This window comes from Danio rerio, chromosome 7, assembly GCF_049306965.1.
Source record: "Danio rerio strain Tuebingen ecotype United States chromosome 7, GRCz12tu, whole genome shotgun sequence".
Taxonomy (NCBI): Eukaryota; Metazoa; Chordata; class Actinopteri; order Cypriniformes; family Danionidae; genus Danio; species Danio rerio.
The window spans coordinates 34220892-34234543 of NC_133182.1; the positions used below are offsets into that span (position 1 = coordinate 34220892).

General features: G+C 36.5%; 1 protein-coding gene across 2 annotated transcripts in view; it reads right to left on the minus strand.

Moving 5' to 3' along the window:
• Positions 1 to 6214, minus strand: part of smad3a (SMAD family member 3a) — a 43480-nt gene extending 37266 nt beyond the window's left edge. Inside the window, exon 1 of one of the 2 annotated variants that reach the window (XR_012382510.1) lies at positions 5800 to 6214. Coding sequence is in view for 1 of the 2 variants with exons in the window: in NM_131571.2 (NP_571646.1) it covers positions 5800 to 6002 (203 nt within the window). In the remaining variant the exon portion in view is untranslated. The remainder of the gene's footprint in view (positions 1 to 5799) is intronic. The other variant, NM_131571.2, reaches the window with a different exon arrangement.
• Positions 6215 to 13652: the final 7438 nt, after the last annotated feature.

Sequence of the window (13652 nt, forward strand, 5' to 3'; positions counted from 1 at the left end):
TTAGCATGATTTGCTTATCCCCCAATGTCGGTTGGTTTTAGGGGTGGGGTTGGGTGTCATGCCTCCTTTTTAAGGACTGAACCCGTATGAATTTGTACAAATTAGACACTAAACTGAGAAAACGTAAAGTAGTTAAGTTTCCTCGTGAGATTAGGCAGGAACATTCGATATTGTTTTTTAGGTAACCTCACTGCAAGTCTGCAACAATTCTGGGAATGTTGAAACCAATACCTAAAAACAACCAAGAGGAAGCATCAATTTTAGTTATTTTTAAAAATAGCCACCCAGCAAGATTCTGTGAACATTTTATGGCTTCAAAAAATGTAAAAAGCCAACTAAAAATATTCTCTGAAAAAAATAACCAAACAGGAAGCAACATCAAATGTTAGGGAAACATTAAGCATCTGCTATAGGTTAAAACTATTCAATACCTGCATATTCCTATTCCCCTGCCTCAAAATCATGATGTTGTTAGGTAAACTTCACATACATCACGGTGTTACCATTAAATTAAGCATATTTAGTTCTTCTAAGAATACAAAAAAACAAAAAATGTGGCTTTATATTACAAGTCATTCAGTCAAACCAACAAACTAGGGCTGCACGATAAATCGGACATTGCGATATTTTGTGTTTCTGCGATATCTATTGCGATAAATCCAATTTGACCAGATGATTTAAATAGCCCTATTTGGAAACAATGTATTAATATTCAATCGGTTTGCATGATTTTGTAGGGAAATAATTCATGCATGAATTAATGTAATATGCAAATATAAGAGGAAAATAAAGACAGTGCTTAATGGTTTTCAGGGTATAGTCAAATCATATTCAGGTACAGAAATAAAAAGCCAAACTTTAATAAACACTACAAAGACTTTACCGTTTAAACAGTTCAATAAAATTCTATTAAATACTGCATATGAATGCCCTTATCGCTTAAAACATGTGCAAACAACAAACTTTTACACCATTAAGGTTAAACTCTGCAGTAACAGCAGAGCTATATAATTCCAATATATGTTACCCTAAACTATACAATCTCAACTCAACATTGCAGATCCTGCGACGTGACTATTGGAGATGTGCACATTGCAATATCAATGCTGAAACGATATATTGTGCAGCCCTACAATAAACTAATCAATCTTAAAAGCATGTCGTTTTACACCCATGGCATGATTCATCACTATTACAACTAACCACAGATTGCTCAAGGACAGTCCCTGAGGTAAGAGTCCAGCAAAGCTGCATGAAATACAAGTGTTTAAAGGTTACAACAGGTCTGAGGCCAGAAGTGTCCATCAAAAAGTGTCTTTGCTTTTATTTTCAGCCATCACTTTAAAAGGTTGTGAAATTCTGTCATGCTGTCTTTCACTCTCTTCCCATCAGCCGCCACACAATAACTCTGAATCATCAGACAGATTCACTTCCCTCAGACGCGCCGCGCTTTGAAGGCATTACCCCGGCTGAAACAAAACAACCATCAGCACATCAATTACAAGCCAATGACATTCAATCTCCACATTCTATCAAAAGCGCCTTTGAATCACTGTATACTGTATAGAGTTTCAGGATGTCAGACTTAAACCAGACATCTCATCAACGTGCAGACACTTTCAGTTTTAAATGCCAACAATGAACTGCATCGCCGCTTCAGGGCACATACAGTTTCTACGCTGATCTATAGATGACTTGTTTGAGAAACTGACTGAATGTGCCCACACAATGGATGGACCACAGGTTGCGTTCACAGTTCAGAAGCTTTTGAAGTCATTGTGCAGAGAGTCCTAAAGCAAATAAAGACTGCAAGGTTGTGATATAGCAGACGCTCTGTGGAGCAGACATCCTCTCAGGAAGTCTATGTGGAGTCTCTGATAGGCCTTCGACAGGTGTATGGCAGGCGAAGGAAGTGTGGCTATATAATTATGCTTTTCCTATCCTGTCTTGGACAATTTCAATCTGTCTTCCATCTCCTTTTTCCGCTGCTTCTTTTGAACCCAATGTCCTATTCCACTCAATTCTAACTTTTTATCTCCCTTTCTCTGGATCTCCAGCAGGCCGGGACAGGCTTACGGTGTGTGTGGCGTGTGAGGGCAAGACAGGATTGTGTGGCCTAAAGCGAGTCAGAGGAATCTGGATCCTCCTGCAGGGTGAGGCAAATTGTTGTATCCCAAACGCAAGGGCTACTGTCTATAAATCTAGCCAAGAATAGAGCTTTGGACTGGACTTTGTGCTGATTTCAGTTACACTACCTTAACAACAGGGAAAACCGTCTGAAGTCAAAGCCAAAAAAAGGTTTTGTTTTTTATTCCATTGAATCTAAGCTGAACAAGAACTGCTACACACATCTCAGTCAGTGCAGTCTTTGCTTTTTATGGTTTCTGTCACCACCAGAGCTCTACCAGAGAAGCACCAGTGGGTCACACCACAAAGCCACAGGCTCAAACTCCCTTTCCCTCTGGGTTGACTCAGCCTGATCTCTGGCTGGCAGCCCTGCTTTCACTGAGCGATCTGTTGTTTGGAAACAACAAGCAACAGAACAGCACTGCAGGCTGAGCTTGGGCCGCAGCTCAGCCCAGTAACACCACACCATTATGCAAACTTCATATCTGGAAAGGAAATCTCAAAATAACTCTATTTATGCATACAAATATAACTCTTGTGAATATATGATTACATGTTTTTTTACAGTGTTAAATTACATTACCAACCCAATACAGTATATTTAGACAAGTAACTCAAATGTGTGAAGACAAAGACTTTTTAATGTAGTTCATATATAATATTCTTATCAGCGCTGGGCGATTAATCAAAAAATAATTGAAATCGACAATCTGAACCAATAATCTATTTTTTCCAGGTTGATTTTTTTCAATGATTTACTTTAGCATGTGTGAAGTAACGTGACCCTGCTCTCCTGTTACTACTGTGTTACTTTGCACTACATTGACAATGATTGGAAGCTACACCAGAGATGCCTTGTTAACGGCATGTTTTCCATTATATCAAAATTAATATTCAAATTAAAACATTTGTTTACAGAAGATGCAGGAATTGCACTGTCTAAAATATCATTTAGAGCATGTACAAGAATTTTATTTAGAATAGATACTACTTTTAGAATAAAAAACATAGAAAATAATAGATTTTGTTTCCAAAAGTGCAAGTTATTTATTTTCACTTTTATATAAGAAAAAAGTGACTGTTGGTTTTATGCAGTGTGTGTTTTAATTTCAGTTGTTCAGTGTTGATGTTCAATAAATAATCATAGACAGTAGATCATGTGTGTTTCCTTCAATTATTTCAGAATCAAGTAATGCACCCTTCATTCAAAAATCTTTCACCTGTAATATGTGAGCATATTTACTGTACAAAACTTGTCAGTTAACTATGAGGGCAAAAAATAAATAAATAAATAAATAAATAAAATAAGTATCCATTAATCATAAAGTGCAATTAATCGAGATTTTAATTAAAGGCCAAATCTTGTATAATTTCAACATACTGTAGAACTTGGTCCCATTTTATATTGCTACAACTACCTGTAATTATACTTGTGATGATTGAGAAGCCTTACCCTAAACAGTATTTTAGTGTATTCAAAATACTTTAACACTCTAGAAAATAACACTGATTTTCTGTACAATTAAAATCCACATTTATTAAATGAAATTGAGATTTAATTCCAGATTAAATTCCATCATAAAGATAAAAAACTGTTACATACTGTGACTGCCATCACAAGAACATTTCCAGTCAAGAGGATGCTTCAATTTTAAAAAACAGACACTGGTCTGGGGAGTTTGGTAACCTGATTTAATTACCAATATGGCATGAATTCCTTTACTTTTTACACTCAGTACATATGAATTACACTCATCATACACATCCATCTGGTTTAACTTTCACATAAGGCCTTTATCTTAGCTGTTTTTGTCACTTTTAATCCCTTTTAACTTAGATGACCCGTAGTCTAAGAAAAATTATTCTTAGATACTTGTACAGTTCAAAAGAATAGCAATTATATGTAAGAGAAATCCTTTTTAACATTTCTATTTAGCTTTTGATTCATTCAAAAGCATTCTTGCAGAATAAAAGTATTCACATTTATAAAATTGAATATTATTGTGTTTAAATAATATAATATAAAGACAACAGATGAGATGGATGTTACAATCCCAATGACATGATTGTTTATTTTATACAGCATTTACTATTCTTGTCACCGTCAGAGCTGAGCAATTAATCGAAAAGTAATCGAAATCGACATTCAGAATCTATAATCGAAATTTTTCCAGGTCAATTTTTTCAATTACTTTCCCTATTGTGTGTGGAGTCACACGCGCGAGTTAAGGCTGATGTAAACCTGTGCATCCAACTCACACGCAGCATTGCGCGATAGCATACCCCACACCTGTGCAGTGTGTGTTTTAGTTTCAGTTGTTCAACGTTGATGTTCAATAAATAATCATAGACAGTAGATCATGTGTGTTTCCTTCAGTTATTTTAAAATTAAGTAATGCACCCTTCATTACAGCCTTCATTCACCCTTTATTACAGGTAAGAAATCTCTTACCTGTAATATGTGAGCATATTTACTGTACAAAACCCGTCAGTGAACTATGAGGGCAAAAATAAATAAATTAATAAATTAATTAATTAATAATCGTTCATTAATTGTAATCGAGTTGAAATGATAAATTAACCGAGATTTTGATTTTAGGCCAAATCACAGCCCTACTTTCAGGAGATTTGGCACCAAACAAAAGATGAGGAACAACATAGTTGTATCATTAAAGTTAACAAATAATCCCCTAAGATCTGTTGGTTTAATTGGCTATATATTAATTTGTGATGAAATCCAAGTGAACTTCTAGCTGATTATCTACTGAATCTGTGTATATATATATATATATATATATATATATATATATATATATATATATATATATATATATATATATATTTTTTTTTTTTTTTTTTTTTTTTTCAGAATGCATATGAAAAACCAAATGAACTTCTATAATAACTGGCTATGTGTAATATATACAACTCAAACAAGTAAACCAATGTTTTTCTATATTGGCTGAAGCTTGAAATGCCTCTTGAAACTAAAGGTCTGCTGAGTGTAAAGGCTTGTGGGCAACCCTCGAGTGGACCATACGGGCAAGACCTGTGGGCAGTTGGCCAGCATCGCACTGTGACATAACAGGATTAACCAGCCATTGCAAAACTCAGAGGGATAATAATAACAACAATACAATTCATACAACAACCCCGTCCACATGTACACTCTAATGAAGAAAAATAATAAGTACCAAATGTCTTATATATGCACCAACCAACCAAAATATAACTTAAAACACAAACATCGCAACACATCGTTTAGCCCAGATACAGCAGCTACAGCGCTCCTCAGATTAAGGTCGGGCTGTTATATAACCTCATCAGACAGTAAATGACAACCTCAGGCAAGGCAAATGTGTGTTTGTGAAAGCACATGAGAGAATAAAGTTGAAATAAATCAACTGGAGTGTCGGAATTTGATCAGAGAGCGAGATACGAGCTGCAGCACATAACGTTACAGTAATGAGACGCGGTTTATGAATTAACGTGATATGAGAAACACAAGAGTTGATTTCACAATAAAAGAGCCTCTGCTGGGCTTTTTCTTCAACTTCGCCGTGCTGGTGTTTAGCTTCAGTTTGAGACTGTCCGGACGGGTTCTGCTAAAATCAATCGTCACAACCCGATGCTTCTCTAAGTAAAGTCGAGGATGTTTTTAATGGCACTCACCGCGGTATTGTGATGCACTTGGTGTTGACATCCTGAGTTGTGATGGCTTTCTCTAGCTCGTCCAGCTGTCCCGTCTTCTTCAGCTTCTTCACTAGACTCTTAACGGCCTTTTCGCACCATTTCTCCTCCTGTCCGTTCTGCTCTCCCTTCTTCCAGCCCAGCAACCTCTTGACGATCGGCGGAGTGAAAGGTAAAATTGACATGTTGAATTCAGTTCAGCGTTCCTCTATTGCGCAGTCTCTCACGCAACTCGGAGGGAAATTAGGGATACTTTTTATCTTCAGCGTAATCCGAAGGTTTTGTGTCAAAGTAAACTGATTAGAGCATGGGAATAATATGAAGAAAAGTGAGAGGGACTTGAGACGTGACTGAGACACGGTCTCAAGTTCAGCGCTCAGCACAGCTCTCTCTGTCTGTCTGTCCCTTGAGATCGTCAGGCATAGCTCGCGCCACACACCGCTGCCAGGCCGTTCAGATCACTCCGCGTAAAAAATAGTTCCTCTGCATCCGGTCAGCACAACACTTTCTGCTGGTAATTAAAACAGATTCATTTAATTTAAAAAATATAATACCTCATCTGTGACTAATATGCAGTCAGTTCCTGAGCATTAATATTTTAGAAAGTGAGGTTTACTTAAATCTAAAGTCTTCCGCTGTTCTGCGTGCTGCGGCTCTCTGACGTAACGTTACTGAAGCTGACTGCACTCAGTGCTCTGATCATTTAAAAGTTTCAGTTTCAAAGTGCTTTAGAAATATGTGCAGAATATGTTTAGCAAATGTGTACAGCCACACCAAATGACGACTTTATATACTGATATCTTGATAAAGCATATTTTATGGTGGCCCCTTCATGAGGGTAGCATTTGACATCAACAAAATAGTTCTGTACATACACAATAAGATGAACAATATGCTATAGATTTAGGAACCATGTCATCTATTTAAGACAGGATTGAGTTGAACCTTCTGAAGTTTTATTGTCCCCTTCCTCCTGTGCTATTGTAAACACTCATAAAACCCGCCCAATAACCACAGTGACACACAGGAAACGGGTTATACAAAACCTTGCTTATCATTTACAGACTCAGTAAAAGTAATTACACTTTAATTCTCAAAAGAGTAAAGATGTTCACTTTTCTTCCTTCTACCTTTTCCACCCCCACTTTTTCTTTCAGCATAGCACTGTCTGTGTGAGAAGGGGATCCCACCAAACGCAGCATACAGTGTTTAATTAATCTGATACTGGGCATGGCCTGCTTTTTTTAGTGAGGGAGTGGGGATGAAAGATACAACGCTGAGTATGCAGCAGCCTTGCCTGTGCATGACAACAACAATTAATCATGTACGTCCCTAATGTTGTAGTAAATGCTCAAAATCCCAAAATGCAAGTCTCAAAAAACAACACTTTTTGAGGATGGGTAGATTGTATTTAGCTAATACATATGAGGTGGATTACATTATACTAAGTTTACTCTTTTACTTTTAAATTTTTAGTTATTCTAATGTGATGGCTTTGTTTCCCCCCTTTAATTGTTTATCTTGAATGTTTGTGTTTGACTTATATTGTGATCACAGACTGCTATCTTTAACACACACACACACACATACACACACAAACGCACACATGGACATATGCCGAAGGGAGTTTGGGTCAGAAATGTCAAGAGAAGTGTGTGCAGCCAAGGGCCAGCTGTTACATTCAAAATGCAAACACAAGCGCCTGCACTAGTCTGATTTGATTTATGCTTATCAGATTGAGCCCAGCATTTTCGTCCCTCTACACAAGACATATTTGGCAAGCAGGAAGCAATAAATAAAACAATGTGCAGTTTTGTGTTATTTTCTGAATTTTCTCATTTATAATAATATAAAGGCAAAAATAAAATTTAACATTGTAGGTCATTTGACCTTGGCCACACACGTTCACTCAGATTGGTGTATGGCAATCTTTGGTACGTTTAAAACAGTTCACAGGCTGTGCTAAAAATACGCTAGATCACAGCCCAGCATGGTTCTGCTTCTTCCTTTTATCTATTTTAAAGATCATCTGATGTATTTTTTTATAACATTTTCTTTCATTTTGTCCTCCCACGTGGTTATGGACAACGTATACTCATAACTGATGGATAAACAGATTCATCTGTGCACAGTTTAACACACTGCAGGAATCTAGAAGATCATGTGTTGAACACTGCATGACTAGATTTTTTTATTTATAATAATACTACTACTACTACTACTACTACTAATAATAATAATAATAATAATACCTTTTTTATTTATAGGAGCCTTTTAAAACACTCGAGGACACCTTACAATATGTCACAGGCACATCATAAAATACAAGACAGAGGAATAATAGACATAATATTAAACCAGAAAATCATTAAAAGCAATCCTGAACAGAAAGGTTTTAACCTGGTATTTAAAATTAAAAAAGAGTCCACCTGACGAATATCTAATGGCAGAGAAATCCATAACTGTGGTACTATGCAGCTAAAAACACTACCACCAAATGATTTCATCCTAAAATTTGGAACTGATAACAGTTCAGCTGCAAACAAAAACTTTCTGTAATCTACAAAGATGTGCTCTATATTTTGTTGAAATCCAGATTTTCGGGAATGAATATCTATACATGCAGTAGAAATATCAACAAAATGTTTATGCATTCATTCAACTTTGAGATATATTTATTTCAATAAACTGACTGCTGACAAATGTGCATTTAAAATTTAATACAATTGAAAAGTTACACTGTGAAAATGTATATGATCAATTAGTCCTGACAGCATATGTTTTAGGTCATTGTAACTTATTAAACTAAGTTAATCCATATTTGAATTAATTTTACAAGTTACAATGTAAACTAATGTAACTTACAAGTTACAATGCAAAAAAAACAATATAAGTTCTAGGTTAATATAAGGTTCAGCTTGTGTAAACATGTAAAAAGTGACAATCAAATTAAAAGCCGAGGTATGTGGCACTGGTATTTTGGTATGTGGTATTGACTTATTAAAGACAAAATTACCTCATCATCATTTACTCTTCTTCTTGTGGTGTTAAACATTTTTGAGTTTCTTTCTTCTGTTGAGCATAAATAAGATATTTTGATCCACTGTTTTCCACATTCCTTTCTGGATTAAATGAAGTGACAGAAAAGAGATTTCTGACATGTCAAATGATTTCTCTAAACATGAACAAGATCACAGCATCAACAAAACTCAACATTAATAATAATAAGAAACATTCCTTGTGCAGCAAACACAGTTTCTAAAGGATCATGTGATGCAGAACACGGCAATAATGATGCTGGAAATTCAGATTTGAACAGATTGATAAATTACATTAATAAAAATATAAAATGTATTAAAATAGAAACTAGATTGAACTATTAAAATATCCCAATAAGCATATGAATGGGCTAGAAGAGATGATTTAGGTCTGTATTATATTTCCTCTTTTAGATTAGCGAAGCATAAGCATGCATGTTTATCAAGTACAAGAGACAGCGTGTGGCAGGACGAAGGTTTGGAGTATTAAAATGTGCAGCTTGACTGCAGTGGCCATCAGCTCAAGCCCAGCAACTGCTAAATCCCTCAGGGGCTTCATCTCCCGGACAGCTGGTTTCGGGGTGTAGGAAGGGATGAAGTCCAGGGCCTGGGGGGCTTGTAGTTGAGGATGTGTGGGGGCAGGGGGCAGATGGGATCTAGAAGAGTGAAGTGGGGGGATTTGGGGGTATATACGTCTGTGTGTATGTGAGTGTGTGCCTGTGTGTGTGTGTGTGTCTGAAGAATTGCCTCACACAAAAGGCAAGGCTGCGTGAATGAGTAATGGCCCTATAAGATCTAATGGCTGATGAGGGTATTGTGCATACTTGGACTCAAGAGACCCAGGGGAGCTTCAAGGTGGTAAAATGGGCTACAGGGGGGCTGAACTCTGTCCCAGTGGAGGACATGTGTTGGAGTGATAAGATGAAGCTTATGTCCGATCAACTGTGTTTAACACAATGAGATGAAGGACAGGTGGGACATAGCAATGATTAGCAGAACAATGACATCAGTGTCAGACTATCAGATGTTAAAATATTAAGACCAATTATATTATTTATTATATATATTTTTCTGAAAATTAAATTCTGCATTGCCAAGAAATGAACTGTACTTATATGTTATACTGCTGAAGGAGACAGATGGACAGAAATGTCATTAAAGGGTTTTCAGGAAGGCAGTACTGACTTGTGCCAGTGTGTTGTTGGTGACAGATTCAGAGAGATAAACAAATATTCAGCCAAGAGCTAAGGTATGAGTAACAGTGTTTGTGTGTAGCAGGATCTGGATCTGTTTACATGCATCCATCTGTGTTTATAGTTCAGTGTTTTTATTTCAATGTAAAGCTGTGTCTATGGATGCTTGTGTACAGGGAAAGCGTGTGTACATGCACACATTTGTATTTGTGATTGAAATGCTTTATCTGGAAGTGAGCTGTCAAATCTGACAAAACCTACATAAAACCTATATAAGTTTAGGTAGAGTAAGATTTTGGGTTGTTTTAGAATGTATGCTCACCAATGTTGCACATACATATATAAATATATCTAAATTATATATATATATATATATATATATATATATATATATATATATATATATATATATATATGTGTGTGTGTGTGTGTGCGTGTGTGTGTGCGTGTGTGTGTGTGTGCGTGTGTGTGTGTGTGTGTGTGTGTGTATAATTTACTATGAAACAGAATTTTCAGAGTTTTCTCTAATTATTATCAATCCTGAATCCAGTCAAACTGCTATTTAAAAAAATATTAATAACATTTTTAGTTATTTAATGCATTCTTGCTGGAAAAAAAGTATATCTTTCAGGAAAAAAATATTACTGGCACCAAAATGAATTGTATTGAATTAATATTTAAATGATTATTCATTCATTCTTTCATGCATTTTTTTTTGGCTTAGTCCCTTTATTCACCAGAGGTCGCCACAGAGGAATGAACCACCAACTTATCCAGCATATGTTTTATGCAGCGGATGCCCTTCCAGCTGCAACCCAGTACTGGGAAACACCCATACACTCTCACATGCACACACATACACTATGGACAATTTTATTTATGCAATTTACCTATACCGCATGTCTTTGGACTCTGAAGGAAACCAGAGCATCCGGAAAAAATCCACGCCTACACGGGGAGAACATGCAAACTCCATATAGAAATGCCAACTGACCCAGCCGAGACTCGTACCAGCGACTTTCTTGCTGCGAGGCAACTGTGCTAACCACTGAGTCATGGTGTCACCCTCTATGATAATTTTTAATTATAAAAAATTAAAAACCACATTATATCAGTATCATGCATTGCATGTCTTGCGTAATGCACTCACGTGTGTGTGTGTGTGTGTGTGTGTGTGTGCTCAAATTTAGGAGTCTACCTGAGAAATTTGCAACTCCATAGGGTGTGTTTAAAACACATTTTATGGCAAACTGAAGTAGAGTGTTATTTGAAAGCCGTCACACCAAGACAGCTTGAAGATTCCAGCCAGCAGAGCACAAAAACAGTACACGTTGTTCGCTCCTCTAAATCATCAATCTGTCCACAGACTCACACAAATCCAAAAGAGGCTTGCATAAACATGCACATCTTCTTCCATAAAACCTTCAGAGAAAAGTCACTCCTCAGTCACTGCCATAAATGCTTTACTGTCAGCCTTGTCACAAATACTGAAACCCTCATACACTACTCAAGACTGAAGGTCAGTATTGCAGTGTACTGAGTAATAAAGGTGGGGGAAGTCAAACTCAGACTTGTCACACAAACTCCTTCAGCTATTGTTCTAAGCATGTAAAGTAACGAAAAGTTAAAATCTTTATTGCTTTGAATCAGAATGAGCCCAGTCATCTTCATTTACATACAGTAACACACAATATAATATACGGATCATTTCAAAACACCTTAACAGTAAAAAAAACAACAAACTCCATAAATAAAACCCCAATTTTTAGACAAACTCAGCTTTTTCATGTGGTAATAGTTTTAATATTCAGCTTAGTGTAGCTTCAGGTCGGATTAGATTTTCTTTAGTAGAGCTCAAGAACATTTTATCTGAAACAGTAGTCCTAAATTGTAATTGACATAAATTTTGTTGGCCCAAATATCCTTCACTCACTCAAGTGTACTGAATTCAAATATGCAAGTCATCAGCTACCACACAAAAGTAAAGAATATTGAAAAATAGAAGGAAACATAGACAAGCAAGCAAACTGGCTCTTGATGATACACTGAGGCCTTATAAATGTAAATGAGTTTGCCACAGGTTATTTATTTATCATTCATTGATTTATTGATGGATCGATAAATTGATGGGTTAGGGTTAGGACTGATGTTAATTGATTTTTTGATTTAATTGATTTATTGGTTAGGATTAGGGTTAGAGTTATGGCCAATGTATACTTAGCTTAGCTTAGCTTAGCCTTTGTACAGTCTCACCCTTAACCATACCCTGATGTAGATGCCTACATACCTCTTAAAAATGTGACTACATGTCACAACAACATAGACCACAAGTGTTTGTTGTGTTTACTTTATGATCAAAATTGTTGAACGTTCGCCAATTCCAGCCTTTTTCTTCATTGCATGAGTGTGAGTTTGAGCTACTTCTATTGTATCACACGCATTTCTGGCGTTAACTCAAAACACTGGTAAAGAAACTCCACCACCTTCTATCATTTCAGAAGTGTTATTATCAGAGAAGCACAGACAGAAAGCAGAAGAAAAAAATGCTGTGTGGGTACATGCAAGTTATGAGCTGTGGGGTACAGTAATCATTCTATGCAGAAATTTAAATCGGGCTTGAAGGTTAGGGTTAGGGTAATGGTTAGGGAAAAGATTGATTGATTGATTGATTGATTGATTGATTGATTGATTGATTGATATCAAACAGCTTTTTAATAAGCACTGCCAAGTACTAAAGTTTCAGCAAAAAAAAAAAAGAAGAATCATGTTCTACAGAAGTAAAGGTCACCTTCAAATAAGTCGTCCCATTACATGTTAACATGTCAAAGCTCAGGGTGGCACAGTGGCTCAGTGGTTAGCACTGTTCCTCACAGAAAGAAGGTCCCTGATTCGACTAGGCCAGTTGGCATTTGTGTGGAGTTTGCATGTTCTCCCCAAGTTTGCATGGGTATCCTCTTGGTGCTCTGGTTCCCCCACAGTCCAAAGACATGCGGTACAGGTGAATTCGATGAACTAAATTGGCCATGGTGTATGAGTGTGTATATGATTGCGAGAGTGTATGGATGTTTCCAACCTCTGGGTTGTGGCTGGAAGGGTATCTGCTGTGTAAAACATATGCTAGATAAGTTGGCAGTTTATTCTGCAGTGATGACCCCTAATGAATAAAGGGATTAAGCCGAAAGAAAATGAATGAATTAATGAATGAATGAATGAATAAAGCTCAGAGCAAAAAAGTTAAACCTACCACAGATCATTCCTTACCACACCTATCCGACTGTACAACTGCACTCAATAGCTTCTACCAACCTATGCTTTTATTGTGCAAAAATAATTATTTTATTAAAATATCTGTCTTAAAAAATCTCAATTTCCCATCAGACACACAGTCATAAGTCATTAAAATAGGTTAGATTTAGGTCGCCAGCAATTAAGGACAATTTAATTTTGACATGACAATTCCATTAATAACGTGTAGTGACGTTAATATTTAGTTGATTTTAGGTTGTGTCCAACGTCATATCGACGCCAAATACTGACATTTATTCATCAGGTATGGCAACCAAAATCCAACTTCTGCCGTTATATCAGTACCGTCCACACAACG